The sequence below is a fragment of the Dipteris shenzhenensis genome, chromosome 25 (genome assembly GCF_047967505.1).
Source record: "Dipteris shenzhenensis isolate YYH24624 ecotype China chromosome 25, Dip_SZ_1.0, whole genome shotgun sequence".
Lineage (NCBI taxonomy): Eukaryota > Viridiplantae > Streptophyta > Polypodiopsida > Gleicheniales > Dipteridaceae > Dipteris > Dipteris shenzhenensis.
Genome location: NC_141620.1, coordinates 43,835,411 through 43,862,411, shown reverse-complemented (window position 1 = coordinate 43,862,411; position 27,001 = coordinate 43,835,411). Strand labels below are relative to the sequence as shown.

Genomic DNA, 27,001 nt, shown 5'->3' with positions numbered 1-27,001 from the left:
TTAATGATTACATGGACGAGGAAGTCTACATGCAGGAAATAGTAGGGTATGTTGAACCAGGGAAAGAGCATCATGTTTACCATCTCAAGAAAAGTCTCTATGGATTAAAGTAAGCACCTAGAAGTTGATACATCAAAATCAACAAGTATTTTGATAATCTAGGATACATTGAGCCTAATGCAGATCATACACTTTACTGCAAAGTTTAAGGGGAAGAAATTACTATTGCACTTCTATATGTAGATGATCTGATTGTGACAAAAAGCTCTCATATCTTCATCAAGAAGTTGAAACAAGACTTATTTGTAGAGTTTGATATGAAAAATCTTGTACTTATGTACTATTGTCTTGGTATGAATTTTGGAGAGATTCATACAGCACATTTATGTGCCAACATAAATATGTGGATAGTCTCCCAAAGAAGATTCATATGGTAGATTGCAAGATTGTAGCCATCCCCATGGACTAGAGTTTGAAACTTACCAAAGATCCAGAAGAGGCTGTAGGTCAATGACAAGTACTATCTGCAACTCATTAGATCTCTTATATATCTGAGTATCATGAGGCCAGATACTTGTTATGCAGTAAGTTCTCTCGCACAGTTTACAAAAAATACAAAACAGTCTCATTGGAATGTAGCCAAGAGAGTCTTGAGATATGTCAAAGGTACAAGACAATTTGAAATAAAACATAGAGGAACTCATCCAAGGTTGCATGAATATTGTGATAGGTGACTATGCAAGAGATCATAAGACCAGGAAATCTACATAAGGATATGCAATTTTCCTTGGTCAAGGTGCTATATCATCGTTGTAAAACAAGCAAACAGTTGTTTCTTTGTCTTCAACTGAAGCAGTATATGGGGCACTCATGAGTCACAATAGGTGCACATTGTGGGGCTCTATGGCTCAGAATACTATTGTCAAAAATAGATTACTTTGATTAGTCATAGTGCAACAATGTGACAGCTAAGAGGATGTTGCAAATATCTTTACCAAACCACTTAGTAAAGAGATTTTTGAGAAACACCGACAAGCTCTTATTTTGGCATAGAGGAAAGATATTCCCATTAAAGGGGTGTGATAGAATGTAATGTTCAGTCCTTCTTCCATTTCCCATAATCATCATCTTAAGGAAAGGCCTAATTCATGATGTTGATCTTGAAGGAAGGTGTTGAGGATTTATCTCAATATCATATGTGCATAGCACTAACACAAAAGAGTGCTAAAAGGCACAAGGGTTGGAAACCCTAACCCTACCCCTAAAGGGGTTTGTATAAATTCACTATTTTTAACTAAATCTACTATACATTTAGTCATTTGTAGTGTGCTCTCTAACTATGTTATCTCTCCTCATTTCCACTCTTCTCCTCTGTCTCTCCATATTTGTTCATGGGTAAGTTTGTCGCCTCACTTTGTTATGTAGTGCTGCTTGACTTGTTGCCTATTGCCACCTACACACTAGGAATTCTCCATACAATGTTGATGGGTTACTTCTCACTTTCCTAACTTGTCCTTCAACACTTTGTCCTTTGGTCTACAAGCTTTCCCTTGGCCGAGTTGGAATCCTCAAAACGTCAGTCCTAGGGATCAAGAAAATATTAGACTTTATGACTCACTTGGTACAATAATCTCTTTTTTTTGCTATTGGATAGTTGCAATTATTTTGTACTCCACATTGTTTTATCTATCTTTGGCATTTTTCTTCGACTTTTAAAGCGTCTTAGATGTTTTCAACACATTTTTGCCATTATCGTATTTAGCTTTGACCTTTTACATCAAGATATTCCATCAAAATATTTGCGAAGAACCCCTTCATGTTGTAATGTGGACTATATTTTACAAAATATTTTGTTTTACAGGGAGTATTCCAAACAAAATGGATTGAGCATAAGTTCCATAGATGTCTCAGCTTTCAGCCCATTCTTACGTCAATAAATGCTCACAAATTAGTATTTCTTCTATCCACATTCAACAACCTTCCAAGTGAAGCATCTCAGAGTTTTTATGGGTAGATACTTTGAACAGAAGATGAGACAATGTCCAGCATGGTGCCATTCACCTTCTAATGATAGTGATGATATTGCAATCATGACTTTAGATGAAATCAGTATCCGAAAAGAGCAACAACTTCATTCTTTTTATGCAAAAGGGTGTACCAGTATACAATTCCAATTCAAAGTTCATAGATCTTAAGAAAATGGAAACCCCTTGTACTATCGCAAATGGAACAAATTCATCACATACTTGCATAAATCAGAACCCACCTTTTGATCATGTAGATTCGTGCGTAAGTCCTCAGGATGAGACCCTTGCAGTAACATCAGTACACTCTGATTTTTGTAGTAATGTACAACCATCATATGCTTGATTTTTTGTAATAATGTACATTCTAATTTTTTGTAGTAAAGTATAGATATCATATGCTTGCATAGATCACACTCCACCTTGTAATCATGCATATTTGCAGGTAAGCTCCAACATGAGGCCCTTCCATTTTAGGTATTTATGCCATAGTGCATTGATTATTGATTAAGATTTTACCACCAATTGTGATCAACAAATCAGTCCTAAGCATGAGGATATTTCAGCATCAGTTTAGTCCTGTCATAGTGCAATTGATATTATTGATTTTTGCTATCAAGAAAATTGGGAAACGATAGTATTCCGGCATGCATCCATGCTTGTCTTGCATAATCGACTTGATGCAATGTTGTGGAGGATCCAAGACTACTAGTTGGTTTAGATAGCATTTCTTTGTCATCTCAACATTCAGCAACTTACATGCTTCTCGTGCATTTTCTTTTGTAATCAAGGCTATTAGGCCTTCTTACAATCGACTGCTCCCTCATGAGCTTATGACAAATTCAATTGCATATGATGCCCATAGATGTTTAGGAACTCCCATTGTGGACTACCTACCTTTAGCTCATGTTACTTGAACATTTAGGATATTCAGGCTATTAGGCCTTCCCCATGGAACCTGCCCACAAGCTGCTACTATCATGGCTCTTTAGGTTTATGGAACATGAGCAAAGAGCAAAGTCACTTATTTGCAAGTACCATACTTGCTTCTCTAGCCTTTGCTACTATGTAGCCCGTGGATTCCTCGTTGATAGTAACTATGCACAGTCATAAATACTAAAAGTAATAAAAACTCCAACAACTACAATAACAAAGCTTATTTTGGTTTTGCATATGTCTTATGTAGTGTTGTCACTTATCTTGGTTTGGTGACACTCTTGTTTGTCACAACATTCTAGATTGCATCTTCATAGCTACCTCGATCAACTTCACACCCGACTTCTTCTGTAGATCAACCTCATAGTGGATCCACATTGACTCATGACATGTTCATCTTTGGCTCCTCCATCCGCAGAATTAGGAAGTTGGTATGGTGCAATAGATTTGTATATTTGAAAAGTCAAAGAAAGATTGGAGAAGGTGGGAGAGAGGGAGAAGGGAGGAGTGCACACTAGATGTTTCTTCCTAGATTTTGCATTTTCTTTTGGCACTTCCTCTTCATCTAAGTATCTTGATTTTTGACATCTAATTCATCAATGCTCTAATTCTTAATTATTGTGAGTGATCAAAGACAACATATTGTTTTTATTTTAGAAGATAATACGACAATTCCATCGTAGTCTTCTTCATATGTTTACAACCCACTTTGTATCTCTTTACGATGCCATCTTTATTGTAGTTAATTTTGTAAATCCTTTTGTAATTGATTGCTTTTTGCTCCCATCTTGATTGCTTTCTTGTTTTCAAGTAGCTCCATAAAGTCTCTTGCTCCTCTTTTTTTGGGTAAAGTTGATGATTTTTAATTTATTGCTTTATCTCACTCCATTACCATGTGCATCTTCAAGCTGTAATTGGCTTTTCAATTGCTGTGAGTTATCTCTAATGAAAATTTGATGATATACTTTCAAAATTTCTCATATAATAACCTAGATGATGCTCTTCAATCTTTGGTAGTTGTTCTTCAATTTTCTTCTTAGTCTTTTGTTTGTTGTTTGTTAACTTATTTTTTATTCCTTTTTTACTATTCTTCACGTAACTCAAATATAAAGGGTATACTATAGAGTTTAAAGTGTCTGACCTTTAGCAAGCTACTATTGACTAAATATTGTAGCTCTGGATTTGTTATGTGTTTGGGCATATTAGCTTCTTTATACCATTTCTTCTACAAATTTGAAGAGCTCATAAGATATGTATAGGATTCTCCAAGTTCTCTGGCCTTAATTACAAGCTTAACCCATGCAATTGTTGTCCTCAAATGTTACAACCATGCAATTGCCGTTTGTTGTTTGTCCTTAGGTGTCTAATTTATTGCTTCCAATCAAGGCCAACAACCCATGTAACAATTTTCCATAGGTATAGACTATACTTTCTCTTGTTTACTTTATTCACTTCACTTTCTCATCTTTGAAGGCCACAAATCCATGTGGTGATTTTCCAGGTATAGATTGCACAACTCCTCACTTAAATCAACTACCCAAGTAATCGTTTTCCTAAGGTCTTGAATTTACTTTTCTAATCGTTAGACCCCACCTCCCTGCCATCTTCAATTTGATTTTCAAGCACCATGATTACTTGTATTTATTCAAATAAGATTAAGTGCAACCATGTTTAGTTGTATTTATTCACATGAGATTTAAGGCATAGCTTTGCCATAAGACTCCAACCATGATTCCTTGTATTATTCACACAAGATCAAGGTATAGATTTGCCATAAAATCACCGTGCTTATCTTCATCTTCCCAACAGCCGCTCTTCAATTTGATCTCTAGTTAACCATGTTTTGTTGTGTGTTTACATTAAGGTCATTCTGTAAATTTACCATGGACTTTTGATTATTCTGAAATTTATGCTGCAGCATGAGAAGGTAGTTGTGACGAGAACACTCATCCGAAATCTCTCCTTATTCTGTTTCCTTTGTTGATTAACTCTGCAAGAGTTTTGCCACGTTTCTCACACTTGAGCTGGCTTTCCATCCAATGGATGCTGGGATTTTTATGAATAACAATGAATACTCAGTAACTTGTAGTCTTCTGTTTAAATTTTGCAATTTACTTCCAACTCTGGTTATATGATCTCACCTTTTTTTGCCATAACTGTCTTGCATTGTTCCATCCTATGAATGCTGGTCAGCATTTTACATTGTGCATAGGATACTCCAACTCCAAACCTATGATTACATAGTTTCAGAGGTTAGATTCCACTCTAATTAAAATACATTCAATGTTTCTCGTTTCACTGCTCAATGCATACAGATCAACTCAATCATAACGAGCTGGAAGTACACCTACGACCATCTTTCAGAGAACTTAGCATCACTACTACAATAACTTTCTTAAGGAAGCAAGCTGCTGTGCACTAGAAAGAATTGGCATCAACCAGCAGCCACAACCCGGACAGAAATCTATGGACACGCTAGGAGACTGCCTGGGTTTAAATCTACAAACACAGTGGAAAACCTGGTTTTCTTCTAAAACTTGACCTCATAGACGACACACAATCTTTACTTCCTAATACTTTAATCAATACCCTCAAACTATTCCTTATTTATGTCATTACTACACAAAAGTACATGCATTGACTAGCCCCAACATATTTGTGTTTGATAAAGCACTAATCTAATAACCCATATCATATTTTGGGTGTCACAACATGCACACCTAAATATGCCAGATCATTTTCAGGGGGTGATCTGGGTTCAGCACCATAGCTTTCAATTGGGTCCCCTTCCTGATGTGTTTGAGAGCAAGCCTGGTTATTTCAAAAGGTGAAACTGCACACACGAATAGAATTTACCCACATTTAACTCAACTGTTTGCAAATGTCCAGTACCTGTGCTGCTCTTCCTGCATATATGTATCATTTGCAATCACAAAGTCCAATAATGGCGTCTCATTATCAGTAGCTTCCAATATATATAACAATAATCCATGAAAGACATCAGTCTGAGAGAGAGTGAAAGACGACAAAGGAGCTGCAGTATAGTGACCCCCAACTGCGCTTATATCCCAAGGATGCCAGACTGCATGGCTCCCAGCTTACAGATGGAACAGTCTTCACAAATGTCATTCTTCATAAGCAAACCAAACAAACACAAAACAGAACAAGATTACTGCATAAATATATGTAGAGGTGAGTTTTCATGTTCCTCACATTCATAATTCAATTCATCTCGCTGTGACCACTAATGCTGAAGCTACTCTTTCACATCTGATTCTGACTTGGACCAACCCATGTTGGCAGCCAAGTCTTCCACAGGAACTTTAACCACATCTTGGCGAATGCCAAGATCAACCGCATATCTGCTAAGACAATAAGCTCCAGCGCCGACCACCAAACTTGCTGGAGCCAAAAGAACAGCCGCCACCGGCACTCCAAACAGCATCGAAACTGCTTGTCCACTTCTTCCTGGTGCGTTTTCATCCAGAACAAGCAATCCAGTTTTACAGTACATTGCAAAATCCTCACAGTTATTACGAAAAATATTATAACCTCCAAAGCCATTTTCAAAGAGATAAAATGCACGATGGAGGACTTCCTCGGTCGGATCTGATAGTGCAAGTGAGCAAGTTCCACCCCGGGCTTTGGCTAAGAAAGTGGCTGTATCTACTCCATACTCAAATTTATAAAGAGGTCTTCCACTGAGGAAACAGTTTAGACAGGAGAGCACCACTCCATTGCTGTTCTGTCTGTGCCGCCTACATTCAACACAAACTCGGGACAACTGGGGTGGTGCCCAGCTTCCAAGAAACTGGTCCAAGAAAGTGCCCGTCCCAAACTCTTGACCTGGCCCGCGAGTAAAATGAATAACTTTGTTATGGCCAATGTAAATGCCTGTCATATCATAATAATGAATAAGAACTAAACGTGGTATGAAGGTCCTCAAAAACCAATAGCCAAGTAAGAAATTAGAAAAATATCAACAAGTAAAGCTTCTTCTAAACGCTTTCATTGGATCTCTCTCTCTCTCTTTCTATCTCTCTCTCTCTCTCTCTCTCTCTCTCTCTCACACACACACACACATTGAAGACGGTGGATCTGAGGACCAAAGTAAGAGACACGGCAGGCTTGCCGATGGGTTTAAGCATAGATCTGACTAGGAGACCTTCCCTCCATGCTCACCAGATTAGAGGCACAGCCAGTGGGAGTGACAGTGGCACTTGTTCATCGCAAGGCCATAGCTAGGAGACCATTTCACAGAGCCCTCCAATAAGATTCGTGCAATATCTCTAGTAATACCAGTAGCAGGTAGTTGGACTGTCGCCTTTCTCCTTGCACTCGCATTTCACAGGACAGTAATCATGGTAGAAATGGTATCGTTACTCCTGAAATATCAATCATCAATTATCGAGTCTAGGATGAATCCTAATCTTTACCTTACGACACATACTGACTTTATGCCACTGCAACCTCAAACATCGCCAACCCCCTCTTCTCTGCCAACCTCCAGATGATGATCATAGTAATGCCTTTCTCCATGAGATCAGAGATTTCTCTTGGCGTATTGGGTGTCGATGCCCACTTAGAGGCTCCACCCTTTCCGCTCATTGTATCAAGCTCGCTCTCTCTCTCTCTCTCTCACACACACACACACACACACTTTTTTTTTTGTAAAACCACAGCTTAAATTATCAAAGACTATGTAATATAGAAGGTGAACTCCGTGATGGAGTCAACCTTTGAAAGTCAAAAGCAGTGGAAAAAAACATCCAAGACCAAAATATCCAGATCTCCCTGTTGAATACAATCATAGAGTGGCTGACGAAGGGATCCTCGAAAGAAATAAAATGGATCAAAGGAACCAGAGCCAAATGATAGATGAGTCCTCTGCAACCAAATGCTCCATAATGACCAGAAACGGACCCAGGCGAGGAACAAGGCAAACGAGCAAAGTCGGGGAGGGGTGCAACCAAAGATCCAATAGAAGCGGCCAAAAACCACCGAAGGAAATCGGAGCCGAAGACTACGAAATCCGATGAATAAGATCCCTGGAGGTGGAGCACGACCATAATAAATGTGGGATGGTCTCCAATGAAGAAGCACAGCGCTGACATCGAGAAGAAGCAATGCCGCGACGAGCCAAAGTAGTGCCCACCGGTAGAGCTCCAACCAAACAACGCCAGAGGAAAAGGCGTTGTTTGAGCAGCAAAGAACTTTTCCAAAGAGATTCGAGAGTTCGTTGCCACCAAATCAAAGGCTTTGAAAGATGCCAGAGTCGATTACCATGATCATGAATCCATGGCACCGAACAGAGCCCATGATAGACCCTGTGAGAAGTAAGGTCCTGTAGAGAGATAGGAGGTCCAGAAGGGGAGCGCAGAAGGAGACACCAATCCTGTAGCCGATGAAGAGGCTGCAAAGGAGGGGCCGGCAAAAAAGGGGCAAGCATGAGACCAATAGCATGCCAGAGAGCGTGATGATGTAAACGGAGAGCATAAGTTTGGCAAGCGACAGGAAAGGAAAGGAAATAACCCTGCTGGTCGACCACATCTCCCACAAAACGAATACCTGTCTTAATTAGATTATAAGCCTTGATGGGATACCGCAAGGCTAAGGGAGGAGAAAAAACTGCACTCCAATGTAGACTTTCAAGGCGAAAGGAATTCCCCTGTGGAGAAGGCTGACCTGTCCAAGAAGCAGTGGAAAGTACAGTTTTCCAATTGCGAATGAGCGCCGTAGCACATGGAGCACCTGGAATGCTACCAGAGAAGTGGCCTAAAACTGCTTCCCAATGATTTGTAATCCAATGTCCGTAAACATGCGATCGCATAGTAGTACGCATGGTAGCGAGCATAATAGTCCAAGGCTGATCCTGCATAAAGAAAGTGGAGAGGAGGGTAGCCTTTCGCGCTAAGAGATGCAGATGAATATTCAAAATGTTAAGCCCCCCATGCGACTTGGGCGAACAAACCAAGTGCATTTTGAGTAAGCGCAGGGCTTTACAATGGTTCTTTGTTTTCCAAAGTATCTCCATGGCATAGGACATGAATGTGGAAGTATCCTTCTTGGACCACGGAAGAAGTGGCAAATAAAACTGCACATATGACATCAAGATAGATTGGACAATGCGCAGACGGACATGTAGAGGCCAAGTAGGCAACTTCCAATAATGTAGCTTCCTTTGCATACGAGAGAATAACCACTGCATATGCTGCTTGGGAGATAGAAACCAGCCAATAGGATAACCAAGGTGGCGAATGAGAGCATGTGAATCTAAAATCTCTCCTGGCCAAAACAATGCATGCCAATCGGAAGCAGTGAGGGGAAGCAATTTAGACTTTCTGAAATTAATAAACAGCCCCGCTGCCAAGCCAAAATCAGCCAATGTGTCCATTAGTATTTGAACATCAGAAGGAGTATTTTGGAGCATAAAGAAGGAATCATCCGCATAGGCTTGGGCAAGAAAGGGCTTGCTGCCCGGAATGTGCAAACCATGTAAGGAATCAGCTTCCAAAAGGTGATCCAAACGAAGAAGCAATGGATGCGTAGCCACCGCATAAAGAAGTGCACTGAGAGGACAACCCTGGCGGACCGATCTTCCCAAATGCCAAATAGAAGAAAGGTGTTTGCCCAAAAGACATTGGGCTGTTGCATCCGCATAGAGCCAATAAATAACATGAACAATTTTGGGGCCAACCCGAGGTGGCTCAGAGTTTGTGAAATATAATCCCATTGGATAGTATCGAAGGCCTTGGCTACGTCCACCTGCATAATCAATACATCCTGCTTGGAGTATTTGGCATACTCAATACCAAGCATGGCATTGGCTATATTGTTCATAATCTGCCTGCGTGGAATGAAACCATACTGTCTGGGATGTAATCCAGCATCCAAAACCGTTTTAAGTCTATGGACTAGCATCTTGGAAATAAGCTTGTAGATGACAAGCATAAGGGTAATTGGTCTCTAGTCTGTCAAATATTCACATAAAGGCTTCTTTGGTATCAGCTTAAAAAGACCATGCTTCCAAGAAGTAGGGAGAGATTGATGTTCCCAAGCCACATTGATAATTTGTAGAAGGGTATCCTTAAGCTCATCCCAAAAGGTATGAAAAAACTCAGCAGTGAGTCCATTCCAACCAGGTGCACGAGATTTACCCACCTTATGAAGAGCATCAGTAAGATCATCCTGCAGAAAAGGAGCATCCAAGGATAAGGCCTGCTGCGGCGAGACAATAGGGCGAATCATATCCAAAAAACACTTGCGAGCCTGCATAATATTCTGGGAAGGAGGAGGTGGGGATCCGAAGAGCTGCTGGAAATGGTGAACACAAATATCCTGTGACTGAGAGGAGGTCTGGGTCCACACACCATTGGGGGTTTTAAGACGATGGATAGACTGATTTTTCCTGGAAGCATGCAAATTCTTGTAAAATAGTTTAGAAGAACAGCCCTTGTCCAATAAGGGTTTGATCCTGGCTCTAGTTTGCCACTTATGTAATTGCCTGCGGTCATTGAGAGCAAGTATATGTTTGGCATGGCATAGATCCTGTTCCTGAGAATAAGATAACACATTATCCTGACTAAAATCAGCAAGAGAGTTGATACACTGCTTTGCCCAAGCCACCTGGCATCTAAGAACAGCCATATAACCTCGACCATAATCCTCTATCACCCCTTGAAGGCGAGTCACTAGTGCATGCCAGGCAAAATCAATGTCCACCTCTGCATGCCCACGAAATGGAACCAGCGCAGCCCGTATCATATTCTGAAATTCAGCGTGCTTTAAATATGCATTATTGATAAGCAAAGGCCTCCGATTAGCGGGAGGCATGTCATCAATTGGCTGGCCACAGGAAAGGGTGAGCCACAAGGGGGAATGATCAGACAAAAGCAGAGAGTGATCAATCCACATATGGCATGTAAAATCAGCATACTGCTGAGCATGAAACATATACCATCGATCCAAGCGAGCCCAATAATCAGTGAAGGCATTATGGTGAAAAGTATAGCCCGAATGGAGGGGATGCAGTGAAAGCCATACATCCTGAGCATTAACAGAATCCATAAAGGAGTGCCACTGTCTATGCTCAGAAGCAAGCATATGTGAATGATGAGTGGAGCTATCCGAAGGGGATGGAGAGTTATTAAAGTCTCCACAAAGAAAAGCATGCGGATTCCAGTCAAAGTGCTGTAATTGTTCCCAAATACGGGCCCGGGAGGCAGAAACCTGAGGAGCATAAACAGATGCAATATCATAGGCATCTTGTCCCACCAAACATTGAATGACTAACCAGTTCCCATGGGGATCATTAAATTTCAGAAACGGCTGCAATTCATGGCGGACAATGGCACACAGGCCCGAAGACTGCATGTTACCCGCATAGAAAATATCATAGCCTGCAAAGTAATCCCTCCGTCCAACAAACCGGTGCTGATTATGCTCTTGGAGGAACACAATGTCTGGATGAGAAGTATGTACATAATGCCAAAACAACCTCCATTTATTAGCATTACAAAGACCCTGTACATTGTAGGTAAAACACCGAAGGAAGTACTCATAAAGAATATATACAGTGTATGATATGTACTCCATGAAACAAGGAGTGTCAGGCATCCACCATCGTATCTGGGTCAAGCTGACCCATGGCAGTAAACACCTGGGGGGAGACAGTATCATCATAGATGGGGATGCCCGTCTTAACAACGGAGACCCAATTGCCAAGAGAATGACCGAAAGTGGAAGAAGAAGAAGCTTGCCCAGGGGAAGGTGCGGAGGCATCCCAATTTCGAGACTGTAAGGGCCTTGGTTGTAGAGAGAGAGTTTTCCTTGGCACTTTCGAGCCATCAGACTTTGCAATGTCAACCTGCTTAGCCTTACCTTTGTCTTTGCCTTTTGGCCCTGTGGTTGCCTGGCTTCCTGTATGCTGGGTAGGTTTGACTGTGTCAGCTGGAGGAGGGGTAGCACGAGGGGGAGCAACAGTATGAGCATCCTGAGGAATGGCAGCAGGAGGAGGTGGATGTAGAAGGGAAGGGCATTCTGATTGTAAATGGCCAAACTTGTGGCAATCGAAACATGCCCCAGCAAAAGTGCCCCATTTCAAAGCAAAAAACTTTTGGCCCAAATTGAGGCCCTCCACTTCTACTGCAATAGAAAGCGGAGTGGGCAAATCTGTATCCCAAAGGATGCAAAAGCGATTCTTATTGCCTGTAGGACGGGGTGGGCAAATGACTTGTCCCAAAGTGCTGGCCAGGCCAGGCAATTCAGCTCGCATATAAGTTCACCACTTCAACCCATACAGGGCAACGATGCTGGATAAGACTCTGATAGTCTTTATTTGGAGACCAAGGCATTGCATGCACCATTTGCCTGCCAAAATGCAATGGAGACATCTCCAAGATCTTCTGCTTATAATTAGCTTCGGACAAGTGAACTTCATAGAAGCCCCTGGATGCCAAGTAAACCCCTTCCACAAAACCGCCTCCCAACATGGAATTGATCCATTGACCCACATCCATGGCATAAGGCACCTTACCTGGAAAGGAAATGATAACGGCAGATTGAGAAAGTTTCCGCAGAGGAGAAACCAAGGCATGCAACATATCAAAAACATAGTGAGCATCCTCCATGGAACAATCAGCCAGGTGGGTTGAATCCATATTGATGTGCTTCTGGTCCGGAGCACAATCACGACGAGCGTAAGCCTTGAGGATAGGGCTATCAGACATGGAGAAAAGCTGGAAATGCAGAGAACTGAAAGGGGAGGAGAAACCAACAAATATACAGAGGAAAAGGTAAAAGGTAGGAAAGATTGGAAAAAAGCGGGATAAACATAGTCGGAAGCAACAAAGACGGGCTGAATAGAGGCGACGGGAGAGGTGGCTGAAGAGACTAAGGAAAAAGCGGGAGCAGAAAGCAAATGAGGTGCAGGCTGATAGCAGAGAAAGCAAGCGGGGCACGCTGGGAGGAGCAGGCCGGGCAAGGCAGGCAGGGCGAACAGGTCGCGGGTCTCTCTACACCTCTCACACACACAAACACACACACACACACACACACACACACACACACCTCTCTCACACACACACACACACACAGAGACACACACACACACACACACTTATTTGTACGGCCGCAATGTACAGCACACCCTTTTGGTGCCCAGATCTATCGGTCCCAAGTGGAGAGACTAGAGGTTTTGATTCTTGCACGGATGATGCAGTAAGTCATCGAACCCACACCATATCCTACTAGCAGAGTCTTCAGATGGTCACTTACAGCCATCATAGACTTAGGGATTTTGGCACCACGACATCACGACAAAGTAGGCTACCTTGAATGGTTCTGACCTCATGTATGGCATTGGCGTCAAAGGGAGACTATAAGAGTTGGTACACTCAGACATGCACATGGTTCGCAGGCCCGGGACTCCATTGAGAACCTCAACTAGGCAGTTCCAAGTGTCCTCTCGCCAATTACACATTGAGACAGCCTGCCTCTCTTACTTGTTTCATACCAAAAATCCCGAGCCATCAATGCTCAACATGAGAAATCTGTGTCTCTATCACAAAGCAATATATCAAACGATCCCTTGCTTCATCCCTCAAGCTCCAATCATATACACATTAAAAGCATCGCATATCGTAAAGCATTAGCATTCGGAGAATTTCGGACTCCAAAATGGGTCATTTGGAAACAATGGTGCTAACCGCTTCATGAAAAGCCCTCCAATTGGGAGGCTTGCGCATTTGCCTACTCAATTTTCTGATCTCACAAATGAAAGCAACAAAGATGTGAATATCTAGACAATAAGCCTTCCATATAGCCAATAGACCAATTTTGAGAGTAATAAAGAGGACGCCATATGACATCTCCAAGCCCACCCTACAACCATTGAATTTCTACAAGCCCCAATGTCTACATCAATCAAACTGACCCTCCGTCACACGATTGATCAACTGCCACCCACCATCATGACCTCACATGGTGCCGACATGGCTAATGACTAGGGGTGCAATTCGACATGGTTCACATGCCCTTAGGTCAAAGGAAGACCTACACATATCTATATGAATTCAAGAACATGCCAAAACCCATCCTCTAAAAACAACACAAACTGTGCAGCTTTAATGATAAGTTGTCACACACAACATCGACAACCATAAACTCATCACGCATGCCAAGTTTACTAGCTATAGGACGACCTCATTGACAAACATTTGCTTTACACACATCTACACAAGCATTCATTTATCTTGTACTCAGTTTGTATTAGAACTCTAGATGTGTAAGGAAAAACTCAACCGTGATGAAGGCTAGCATTAAAAATGGATCATTGCAATCTAATGGTGCCTTTCCATGTGTGCACCATGGATTCAAATTCCCATGTTGATGCATTGCCCGATGGAAAATGGATGCATTTCACCATTCAAAATTATTGAAGTTTGAATAATGCTACTCGACCCTCATAATGGACCAAGAAACTCCCTCTTGTCAAGTTTTGTTCGAGCTCCCCAGAATGAGAATCGGAGATTGTGTACACACACACACACGCGCGAGCGCGCACACACGCACACGCACACGCACAGGCACGCACGCACGCACAGAGATGTGTGTGTCCGTGCCTGTGCCTGTGCCTGTGCCTGTGCCTGTGCCTGTGTCTGTGTCTACACACACACACACCCCTTCAAAAGACTAGAATATATCCAACCTTTTTTATAGAACCAACAAAAGAACAAAGGAATGAAGTGCTGGAGTTTAGAAGATCACCTCCCCGTCTGTGCCTCCACCATGAGGAGAGCATGAGGGAGGTGCGCCATATAGGTCTCAGAGATGCCACGGGGGCAGAGCTGAGAAGAAAGTCAGGGCTGTCACATGGGTAGCATACAGGCTGCCATGTAGGCAGCATAAGGAACATGACCAGCTGTCATTGAAGGGCTGGAAAAGCCCTGACCAATGGGGGCAGAAGGGCCCTTTCATGAGACAATACATGTGACCAGGACCAACAGCAACGGCTGCACAGACAAGAGCAGGATGGAGCTAAAGAACAGGTCAGGGACTGGAGCTGGGAAGCCACGCAGTAATCATACGCACCTGGAAGAGACTATTTAGAGCTGCAGAAGCTGGTTGGGGTGCGCCAGGAGGTCAGAGACATGCAGAACCAAAGGGGCTGGAGGAGATCTGGCACACTTCAGTATTGTGCAGCAAGGAAGGAATCAAGGGAGTCTTGTGCCTCACCATTGGGCTGCCTTCACAGCAGCAAGGAGGTCAAGGGTCAACAGGGCAAACAATGCCTTACGCTAAGCTGTCCAATAGAGTAGCAAGAAGGTGTGGTGCAGAGTACCATCATGAGGCCCACACAAGCTCTACGCCGGCTGTGTTTTGAACTTTTTTAACAAAAAGGGAGTTTGTATGCGGCTTTAGACAAATTATGACTAAATGAGAAAGGTTAAAAATCAAAGGCAAAGCTATCAATACCCAAGCATAAGCTGCCATTTGGGTTTCCAAAGACTCAGGAATCACTTGGGTGAACCCATTACTTATAAGCTTTGAATTAAGTAAAATGCATGCATCCACTTCAGGGAGTATGGTGGAGTAGCATATTAAAAAGACACATTGCATTTCAGTAATTTTCAAATGTAAGTAGCTATGTATACATGAAACCTTCCTTGTTGATCATTTGTGTACTTGCTCCTCCCTGAATCCCTTGCAAACATTTCTTTGGTATCAAGCCAATCTTCCTTCTATGCTTGGAGCACAACACGAATTTCCAAACAATACAAAATTCCAAGAAAAAATAAGATCTTTGTAAATGTGTTCACGTATTATGTGCAGATATAAGCTTTGCACCAAAAACACAAAATTGAAGGAGGGGCATGAATCATATATGTGTTCATATGCCTGACCTCCATTATTGATTCCTTAATTGAGGAAATGTATCTTTCAGCTACGCTTCTCTCTCATGCCAAGGTTTTCGCAGGCTTAAATTTGACTCTATAGCTCTATAGAAAATATGATGAGAGGTCTTTGACATTGGGGATGCACTATATGGATCTGTACTTACCTTGTAAGAAAAATCTCCACTTTGTTCCATTTCTCTTTGGGATAGGCATTGTCTGTAGCACGGAGAAAGCCTAACTCTCTCTCTTTACTCACAAATAACAGAATTGAGATGAAATATGCACTCAAACGCAAGTGGAACTGTGGAGTGAGTGTGAGACTTGGGGGCAGGAATATAGCGGGCCTCCAAAAAGGGAAATAATACATGCCCAATAGGGCTCAATACAACTGAAAGAATAGATACTATAAGGCACGATAGGCGCAGAAGTCCGGTAGACTCTTCATGCCCTTCTCAGGTTCCATCAGCCCGGTTGAGTTTGGTAAAGCAGCAGACAGGGACTGCCCCATATCAGCCCCTCAGTTCCAGCTCTACAGTGAGGGTTATTCCCTCTCTACAGTATTCTCTTTTTCCTTTTGGAGTGATCCTCGCCTGAGGAACTGTTGCTGGCTGAAGGCTAGAAGCTCTGAAGGTGGATGAAATGAAGAGCCAAGGGGCTGCCCTTATATAGGCCCCCTTGGGCCCTAACTAACCAACCAGGGACAGATCCCTGTCCCGACCAGCACCGACTGCAAGGTTGGCTCCAGCCAACCACCAACTGCCACGTGGTACTCCGCCCAATGGCATGCTGACGTAGCATTGACGTGGCACCTGCACACCTGCTGATGTGGCTGCCTTGCACCTATGATGACATGGCTGGTTGTGTGGTTGCCTGCTGATGTGGCAATCCACATAGCAGTCGGATGCCCGTGACACCCCCTTCTGTTGAAACTCCAATTAGGGAATGAAGAAGGCCTCCCAATATGCTGAAAGGAGGTAGCTGACTGTGATATACCTGGCTCATGAATCTTGATCTAAGAGAATTGAATCTCAATCTCCTCCGCTAACTTCTAGTAAGGATATTTGCTGGCGGGGTGATGACCTAGGAAGATGCTCAATGCGATGCTCCTCCAGTCGTATTGGTGATAGGGAGGGAGGGAGACTCGACATGAGGAAAACATCCGTAGTAATCCTTCCAGCTGAGGGGCCTAACTCAAGCCCTCGAAACTGCTGAAATCAAAGGTCGAGGCGGAATATCCCTAAGCCACGAGATGAACGTTGACCCATGGCCTGAGACCTTGATATCCAAGCCCTGGTTCTGCCACCATCGTGTCCTCAAGATGATATCCACTATCTGAACTCTCCTTTTCCTTGTCTCCTAATGAGAATGTCGGCCCCATTATTCGTTCTTCCAAGCGATGCGCTCTCTAAGCTCCCTGGCTTCTCAGCCTCGCGCTCTCTAAGCTCCTTTCCTTCTTGACCCTCCCACTGTCTGAGCTCCTTGGCTTGTTGAGCCTCAGAAATGTGCTCTCGTTTTGCCTCCCGAGCTGCTCTCTCGCGCTCTTTGGCAACCTGCTCACGATCATCCCGCTACTCCTGGAGCTGAAGCATGCATGAAAAAGGCTCTCTGACTTTTGTTGCTGCACCTGCATCATGGCTACAATGGCGGAAATTGTCACTGGGGCCTCTGTGGCCAGGGGTGATTCTGTGGTGGTGGGCTTGGGAAGCAGATCCTGCCTCCCCACCAGTATTGGACTTGTCACTAGTACTCATGGTGTCCTTTCTGGATCTTGTCTATACTATAAAACTGTGGTTGTCCCTAACTGAACCTTCCCTATCTTAGGAACGAAAATCTGAAGCTCTACAAAATGTAGCAAGGAGAAAGCCTAACTCACACTCTCTCTCTACTCACAAATAACACAAGTGAGATGAAATGTGTACTTAAAACACAAGTGGAACTGTGGAGTGAGTGTCAGACTCTGAGGGAGAAAAATAAGGACCTCTGAAGAGGGAAACAATAAATGAATATATATCTGCCCAATGGGGCTCTAAGTACTCTATGGAGGGAATAACCCTCACCGCAAAAGGAAAAAGAGAATACTGTATAGAGGGAATACCCCTCACTGTAGAGCTGCAACTAAGGGACTGCCCTGGGGCAGTCCCTGTCTACAGACCGAACCGTGCGTGATGGAACCTGGAAACGCTACTGGCTGAAGGCTAGAAGCTCTCAAGATGGATGAAATGAAGGGCCAAGGGACTGCCCTTATATAGGCCCCCTTACTGCTGGCGTGGCACGCTGATGTAGCACTGATGTGGCTGCCCTGACGTAGCTGCCTGCTGTGTTGGCCTGCTGATGTAGCAGTCCACGTGGCGGCTGAGGATAACCGTGAGACGACTCAAATTCAACAAGATGAATTGCAATTCATAGGGCCTACCCGGAGGGGTGAGCCTGAGACTAGAGAAAGCGAAGAGCGAGGGTGGTAGAGGGGGGGATCGAAAATGAGTGGTAATAGAGAAAGGGATGGGAACCGGTGCTGCCACTAATTTCGCCTGAAAATCCTCCCAAAAAGCCGCCTTTTTGGCCTCCAAGGGTAGGAATCAGTTACGATTCAACTTTTTCCAAAGAGAAATTCGGCGGCTTGTATAGCATAATAAACTAGGCAGATCGGACATCTAATTGCTTAATGAGGACGACTGGATCTTCCGATGCTTCTTGAGAAAGCAGACTCAGGTGCTTTGTACGTGCTTATTCGCTCCTGTGGTCTCGCAAATTTGACCGTGTGAATATGGCCAGACAACTCAGAAAAGGAAAGGCAAGCAGCAAAACAAGTCTTTCTTCGAAAACGTGGAACTCATAACCAGAAACAAGGAAACGCCAGACAAGCCGAGCAATCGGACGTCGCAAAGGAAATCTTCGAGGAGCTAACCGTGATGAGCGTAGCTGTAATATGCACGCCAAGAGTAGATGTGATCGCCAGCGTGAAGGTCTTGAGGTTCGACTTTGTTAGAGAGGAGACCCATGGTCTATGTTGATTGTTGAGCTCTGTGGATCAGAAAATAGCTTCAAGGTGAGACAGGAAAGAAAAAATCGTGAAACTGGCGGGCGACATAGGTAAGGTTCATCGCCGTTTATCAGAAGGTCCGATCAACGACCCACCAACGGCAACAAAACTAGACATGGACTAGAATCGACATGACGGATGAATGAGATGTACACTCGGATCCGGATCGGGTAACAGGAGCAAACAAATTCATGATGACGCACAAAATGTAACATCATACCGAGAATTGAAACAGATTAAGGGAATCGTGACGACCTGAAACGGCACACTGCTGACGGGTCAAAGGCAATGATGAAGAACACACTCACGAGTCACTCGCAACAAGGACTCCACCATGTCGTTGTTGGAGTCACTTGTCGGAATCTCCCCCTCTCTCTGCATCTTGAGTTCAAGTAGCTCACGATTCTATCTTGGTCACCCCCCTATGGGAGCGCTATTGGCACTTTCAATTTCAGGAACCATCGCCCACTCACAAAACAAGAATTCCCAAGGGACATTACCACACCATCTTAGGGAGTTTACACACCAAAGTCTCACCCGCCCAAGCTGGCTCTTGGCGGGGCGCGCACACCACCATGGTGCATCTTGGGCATGTGGCAACAGGTTGTGGTTTCAAGCCCCACCACCTCAAAGTGCATTTACAGCACCAAGAGAAGGGCATTCCCTTCTTTCGTTACACGGTCAGTAATGCCAGGAAATTCCAGCTCAGCTGTAGGGATTGGAGGCCCACCAGAGCTCCTCATTGGGAGAATTTTCAGATTTCTGCAGACTTGCAGAAAAATTTTTGGCAGAGGCTTTGGAAATCCCACCAGGATAGAAAAATCACTCTCTTCTTTTGGCTTTCTATTCATGGTGGGATAGCGGTGAACCATTGGAGATCCATGTTCGGTGCCTGACCCTACTTGCCCTCGTTGCCTTTCTGCTTCGAAGACAGTACAGCACTGCCTTTGGGATTGCAGACACGCGAGAATCATATAAGGGGATTGCAAGACTTTTCAGCACTTTTGTTTGCCTCCCCTTCTATATGACCTGGGGATCAGTGGCTTGGCTCACTCTTTCAGGGCCCCAGGTTTTCTTTGAGAGACATGACTCGTCTTGGGCTCTTCACATCCGACGACACCTTGTGGAGTCGTGCTCTTTAGAGGATGTTCCGGCCACTCTCTTTAGGGCTGCTCATTCCTCAGTTGACTCTCCATGGGAGGTTTTAGCTAGCATTGCAGTATGGCACATTTGGAGAGCCAGATGCATTGAGGCTATGGAGGGTTCTCAGGTTCACCCTTCTCAGACCTTGGCCAGTACTTGGACAGATTACTTGGACAGATACGATACACACTCTGATGGCCATATGGGCGACCATGCAGGGATCCTCTCGAGCAACCTCCTCCAGAAGAGTTACTTTTCTCAGGGATTGGAGAGACTCTCCCTTCCTTGCTGAGACTTCTACAGGGTTGAGTTGGCATTTTCAGCCTCAGCTTAGCATGTTGTATTTCCACACAGAGCTTGCTCTAGCGAGTTTCTTTCTTACTTAATAGAAGTCTCTTTTTTGCACACAAAAAAAAAAGTGCATTTACAAGGAGGTCTTAGTTGCCCAAGTTTGTGCAAGCTGCATGATTTTAGGGGCCAATTGGGCCTTCCCACATGGCAAAACGCCCTTGCATTTTTGGCTTGCGAGTGGGCAAGTGGCAATGTGTAAAGAGCCTTATTAAACGCGCGAGAGTGTGTCCTTTTCCTTTCATTATTACATAATGCCTTCCCCATAAATGACTACCCTTAAGGCCTTGTCACAACCCCACCCCCACTACTCCACATTTGAGTTGTGGGCGCCCTTCCCAACTTCCCCACATTTGAGTTGTGGGCACCCCTGAAAACACGATGACAATTTCACCAGGCCTACCAAAGAGGTGACAACCTCACTCTTAGATTATGACAACCCTTAAGGCCCCTCTCACATTACCCTTATATCATAGCATTTATTTAAGAATCTTGCACAATTCCCAAGCCTGCCAAAGCCCTGACAACCCCCTCACCTTGACATTACAACAATCCTTAAAGCGTTACCCTTTCTATCATGGCATTCTTTTAAGGCCCTTGCACAATTCTCATAATTCGAGAACCCAATGCAAATGCTAAGGCTTTGCCTTTGGCATGCCAAAAAAGGTGCTCTTAGTACAAATGTGATTTTTAAATATGCATTGGAACCATACATGTAATTTTTAAAAGTCCATATTGTCACTACCATTGAGCATCTTGACATTTCCATAAAGTTTGGGTAACAAGACTATGTGTGTGTGTGTGTGTGTGTGTGTGTGTGTGTGTGTGTGTGTGTGTGTGTGTGTGTGTGTGTGTGTGTGTGAGAGAGAGAGAGAGAGAGAGAGAGAGAGGATTTGGAAAAGCATATCTAAAGCAATCAACCAAGATAAGAATGAAAATACACTCCACTTTACTAAAAAGAGAAAATGGAGACTTTGATATCATGTATGTCACACACACTCGTGTGTGTGTGTGTGTGTGTGTTGAAGGGGTGTTTTTTGTCGAGGGGGGAGGGGGGGGGGGGGGGGCAAATGATTTTGATATTCTAAAAGAAACAACTAAAAGAGAAAAGATATTCAACATTGAAGAACACAAAGAAAATCCCACTAAGTTACTTTCCAAGTCTCTTCTAAAGCACTGCGAAGTGTCAATCTCAGTATGCTATTTGCGCAATCTTAAACATGATACACCATCCATAAGCCAAATGATTTATTTAAAAAGCATGTGTCCATTTGCATTTGTGTTTACAAGTATGTTGTTTGTGAAATTCACTTGATCACCATTGTCAGAATATCTATTATAAAAATAAAAAAATCACTTATCCTTATATTTATTTCAACTCAGTACACACAATGAATCTTTGAAGACAATTAAACACATCCATGATTGAAGCATTATTGTACTAGTGAGAAACATTAATAGAGGAAAATAAACACGGGCTCCACCAAGACTCAATGTTTTTTTTTCAAAAAGAAGAAATAAAGGATGATGTTATATATGAGATCCACTTCCCCTTGCAAATATAATGGTTACACTTTTGATTTAAAAGAAATTATGAGGAGTTGGAGGCAAATTGTTATAAATCTAGGTCTAGGAAATAAATTAAATATGGCATCGTTGCCTCCAATAGTACATGAATAGTATTCTTGGATTCATCATACCATGGAAGTTGGTGTGGCCGTTTGACATGCATGTCCATTGTGTCCAACCATTTCAATCTCTAGTTACTCTCTCATGATGAAGTACATACATCCCAAAAAAACTTATATGTGTTAGTTGTAAAAACATATAGAAAAGAGTAGATGTAAATTGAAACAATATATATGAACATGTAGTTATAAATATGAATATGAATATAAATATAAAGATACATACATTAGCGGAGGTTTGAGGTTTCAACTCAAAAGGTATCCCTTATAATTTGAGAAGATTACTTAGAGAAAGCAGCATTTGCATACATGAGAATATGAACTATATGGCAAGGTTCTCCCCTTTTTAAGGCCTTTTCAAGTACACTTTGAAAGCCCTTCAATGTTGCCGTATCGAATCACATAAGGCATCTTCAGCCAATTAAGTGCCAACATATGGGTAGGGATAATTTTTATGTCTCTAGATTTGCATTTAGTTTTTTCACACTTTTTTTCACTTGCTCTCTTGGCTGTGTAGTCGGGCGGTGACTCACGTGTTGTGGGGGATCTTGGAAGAATGCCGTCGAAGCCTCTACTCCCAGAGCAACTCCTTGTGGGAGCTTCGTACGCTTGTGTCACCCAAGTGTCCACCGGATTGTGTGCAAGTGATTCCACGAGAGAGAAGGGTGAGAGGGGAAAGAGAAGAAGGGGAAGGGGAGAAGGGAATGGGGATGAGAGAAGAGAGGGAATGGGGATAGTGGCAATCACAAGGTAACTATCAAGAGGAAGCAAGAAGACTCAATGCAAGAGAATGTAAAGAAAGAGAGAGCTGCTATTTCGCAGAGGCATATAGGTGGGGTTGATATTCTAGACCTGCACAACAGTACGTTCTCCAAAATGTTTCTTGCTTTAAAAAAAGGGATCCTCCACTATGGTTGGAGGCCTGCATCTGTGTGGGTGCGGGGGACTTGATTGTAATCAGGCAGGTGTAGCCACCCCTTGTTTGTTGCTTATTTTCTTACTGCCACTTCCGGAAGCTACATTGGATCAGCTCCATGAGCACCCGAACTTCCATGATATCTTTGCGAGTGAGGTGAAAATTTTGAAGTTTTCCCTTCCACCTATTAACGTCGGCAACATCCTCGACCATGCGGAAAGAAGTCATCATACCATGTGTCATGGTTGGGAGTTGTCTCTTGTGGGCTGCTGGTCTGCTTCCTCATCTAAGGAATCCTACAACACTATTGTCCACGCCATAAAATTGTATACAATGGGGTGGTAAAAGAGTGTTAGGATATCCATATCATCATCTAAGATGATATCTTTGTGGAAATAGTCCATGGCGACGATTAGAGGATGGGCTTGTCTAGTGGTGCGGCGAAAAACCTCTTTGAGGTCATGCAGGGTGAGTGCATTATCAAAAAGGATGTTGTGTGGGAGGACGGTGGCATAGATGGTGTGCAAAAAGTAGTGGAAGGTGTCATCAAGCCTCCATCAAGCATGGATGAAGTGAAGCAAAGTGTGGAGGCATTGGATGATGCCTTGAGCAGCCTTGCATGGAGGTTACTTGGTTTTGGTTGTGGAGGAGTTGAAGCTCGTGTTGCATGCAGATCCATTTGTAGAATAATAATCTATTATTGGCGTTGTTAGATCATTGCATGTAGCTATTTAATGAGTTGGGCCTGCTACTCCTGGACACAGGTGTGCTATTCTTGATCCACGGTAGCTTGCTGCTGTAATGCCTCATAGTCTGCTATCTGGAGGGTGTCGCTGTTGCAAAAGAGTTCCGTGGCCAAGGCCTCTTGCATCTGTTGTAGCTCCTACTCCAACTTCCTACTGCTTTCTACAGCTTGTAATTTGCTAGCCTCCCTGACCAAACGGTCTGCCTTCTCTTTTTGTAGTGCTGCCTCTATGTGTTGGAGCTTAGTATTGGCTTGGACAGCTACAAGATTCTATCAGATTGAAAATTCTTGTCTCCTTTGCAAGATGTTTCATGCAACTATTGTCAAGGCCGTTAATGAGTCCATGAAGGCCAGCTCCTTCTGCCCAGCTTGATTGTCTTATAACAGTAATTTGTCGTACCTCGGGGCAGAAGCATAGCCACAGGAGGCACAAAACTCCATGACTTGCTAATATACATTGGGGCAAGGATCAGGGACTCTAGAGAGGCTGCTATCTTGGGAATTGGACTGGCTATTGCAGCTATGGTGGGGAGTTGGGCTCCTACGGCTCCTGGGTCATACTGATGATCTCCTCCTCTATTCCAATGGGCCTTTTTTAACATGTGCTCTTTGCGGAGCTGTTCAACAGTGTTGACTGCCTTCTGTCAGGCATATTCTGCATGGAGCCTTGTGAGTTCCTTTTGCTACTAACTGAAGGAGATCATTGAGTTGCTTTTTGGCCTTTTCTTCATCCCTAAGCCGTTGAGCCTTTGCCTCGTCTTGCTATCTCTTTGCTAGCTCTTCCTCTTGTTGCCTCTTAGCAACTACTTCTTCTTGGGCTTGTTGGCTTTGCTCCTCCCTCCTACGTTTGGCCAATGGCTTCATTGGCATAGATCGAGCAGTGGGGGTTGATAGCAAATTTACTTCCCTTGCCACATCACCATACCCTTCTAGAATAGGGTCAATGATGGATGATGGGCATGAGGAACATTGGGTTCCCAATCTTGTCCACATGCGTACAGATGCCAACTATCTCCTTATAGAAAAAATCTACCCAATTTGTCTCTTTTGGTTCATGGAGGCGAGCCAAGAAGTTAGGTAGCATCACATTGTGATGCTTTGTTAGCTGGATATATGCCGGTAGAGTAACTACTCGAGCTGCCTTAGCCAATGCTGCATTCTGAATGAGGTTCATAGGGATGCCACCCCTATGCACATTTTTGTAGTTCACAACAGTTGCCAGCCTTTTGTCCATTGTGCGCATCTTTGCAAATGGTTGGGAGATGGTGAGCAAACCGAAGGCGTGTTGAACTATTTCTACATTGAAATGATAATAGTGGTACTCCCATCTGCATGTAGCCAGCCTGTCATCATGCTAGTGGCCTGATTATACTTGTTGACAAATTCCACTGCTTGGTAGAGATCGAGGTGGCAAAGTGAATCTGCTTGCCACTGTGTGCAGCCCAACTACCTAGAGGAGTGGTACTACCTCAAGGTCTTGAAGATCTTGGTAGGAGGCAGAGTTATGTTAGTACAACTTTAGTCTTTTGCGTTACACCTATATTAGGAATAGATTACTACCCCTTGAAGCTGTTCTAGCCAATCCTGAACGGGGAGAATCACATAACCTATACTGCATGCTTGGAGAAGCTCTACACATCTACCATGTTAAGGATGTGATGCTTGAGGAGGTGTTAAGTACATTAGTTGGCAGTGTCATTTGATGGATAGTGGCAAGTCCACAGAGCTAGGATTGTTGAGTGTTAAGTACATTAGTTGGTAGTGTCATTTGATGGATAGTGGCAGGTCCATAGAGCTAGGATTGTGCCCCAAGCTGGTTGTAAAATAATGAGGAAAGAGAGTGGTATAAAGGAAATAGGGTGGGCCCTCCCTTAAAAAGGTGGCATGTATAAAAGGCCAATGGTTGACTTCGGTCTTCTAGTAGGCATTGTCAATTTTAATGGATTTTTCTGGGACTTATATCCCGTGGAAGTTGCTAGTGATTGTTGAAGTAAGGGTAGACGAAGAGGGGGGGCTTCCCAAGCATTCGTATACTAGTATTGCATCAGCCTTTAACTATATGATATTTGCATGCACTAAGAGACTGAACATGCTCTTCTTGTCTTCATCCATCTACTGGCATAAATCTTGGAGAGTCTTTGTGCTTATTGGCCTGGTCCTGCATGTAACATCTTGATTTGCAAGTGTTTCCATGGTACGCATATTCTTTCTTCAAGGTGATCCTCTCTTGCTGGAGGGATGCAACAAGCTCTTGGTATAATGTAGTGATTCCTTGTAGCAAAAGACCTTGTGTTGAATTCTCTACATCGTCATCAGCTTGACCTAGTAGTTTAAGTTCAAATTTGGAAACTAGTTGCATTTGTTTTGCCATGCTTTCCTTGAGCTTATGACTTTTAGTCTCGGCACTTTGCAACTTGGTTTGGCGTGATGGAAGCATCTGTCTTTCCATTTCTCTTTCCTACTCATCTGATGCCATGGTAGCAAATAATTGTGACCATTGTTATAACTGCTGACTGTGATGATGTACGATTTGGAAAGTACTATGGCCTTGCTTGTATTGGACATACAGTTGACTCCCATGTGCCCATGTGAAATTTTGATCTATTTCTTGAACAGTAGGTTGTTGTATGGTGCCACTAGAGACATTTGGGGGTTGTGACTCTAGAGTTGTGGAGTCGTCAACGTTGGTGACTTGTGATTCTTGAAGAGGCATGCTATTTGTCTCACTTGCAAATTCATTATGTGGCATGGTCTCCTCTTGGATTTCCTCTCTTGAGTTCTTTTGTTGCAATAGCAATACTGAACTGAGTTGCACGATTCTTTGGCAGAGTTCCACATTGTCATTCTTTGGAATCTGTTCGGATGGCCGCCCATCCATGTTATCCACATTGAGAGTAGGTGGAGGCTCTAATTCCCATTCTGGGGATAATATCAATGTTTCAAAGTCCTCTATATCTTGTGTTGAGAGAGGTGTAAAGTCTTCCTCTTGCTCTATTGCAAACCCAATTATAATGGCCAATAGATGGGCAATGTAGCTTTTGCCATTATGTGTAGTGGATACATAATTGGTTAGAGGCAAGGATATCTATTGAGGCCAATCTTGTAGTTTTGCTCTACAAAGGAGTGTAAGAGTTTTTATTATTTTTCTCTCTTGTATGATGGAAAATGTCAGCCAAAAACTTAGCTGCCTCTTTTCATATGGGATCCAGAATCATATCATGGCCTATACCCCTGCTTTGTGACTGTGTTAGGTGGGAATAAATCC

The 27,001-nt window shown here is 43.3% G+C and overlaps 1 protein-coding gene across 4 annotated transcripts; it reads right to left on the bottom strand.

Annotated features, from left to right (window-relative positions):
- Positions 1 to 5,832: 5,832 nt before the first annotated feature.
- Positions 5,833 to 19,286, bottom strand: LOC147885924 (protein LEAD-SENSITIVE 1-like). Of its 4 annotated transcripts, none has more exons than XM_087396306.1 (3): positions 19,117 to 19,286; positions 18,762 to 18,877; positions 5,835 to 6,854 (listed from the first exon to the last, which is right to left on the bottom strand). In XM_087396306.1, the coding sequence occupies exons 2-3, from the start codon at positions 18,853 to 18,855 to the stop codon at positions 6,217 to 6,219; spliced, it is 732 nt and encodes a 243-aa protein (XP_087252432.1). In that variant the 5' UTR covers positions 18,856 to 18,877; positions 19,117 to 19,286; the 3' UTR covers positions 5,835 to 6,216. The 4 variants fall into 4 exon arrangements, with proteins under 4 accessions (XP_087252433.1, XP_087252432.1, XP_087252431.1 ...); XM_087396305.1 differs by having other exon boundaries at positions 5,836 to 6,854; positions 19,152 to 19,286; XM_087396304.1 differs by having other exon boundaries at positions 5,836 to 6,854; positions 19,050 to 19,135.
- Positions 19,287 to 27,001: the final 7,715 nt, after the last annotated feature.

Coding starts and splice junctions, on each gene's coding strand:
- LOC147885924 (XM_087396306.1), bottom strand. CDS start 18,855: ATGGGTCTCCTCTCTAACAAAGTCGAACCTCAAGACCTTCACGCTGGC. Junction 6,855..18,761: donor TTACAGCTACGCTCATCACG/GTTAGCTCCTCG, acceptor ATGATATGACAG/GCATTTACATTGGCCATAAC.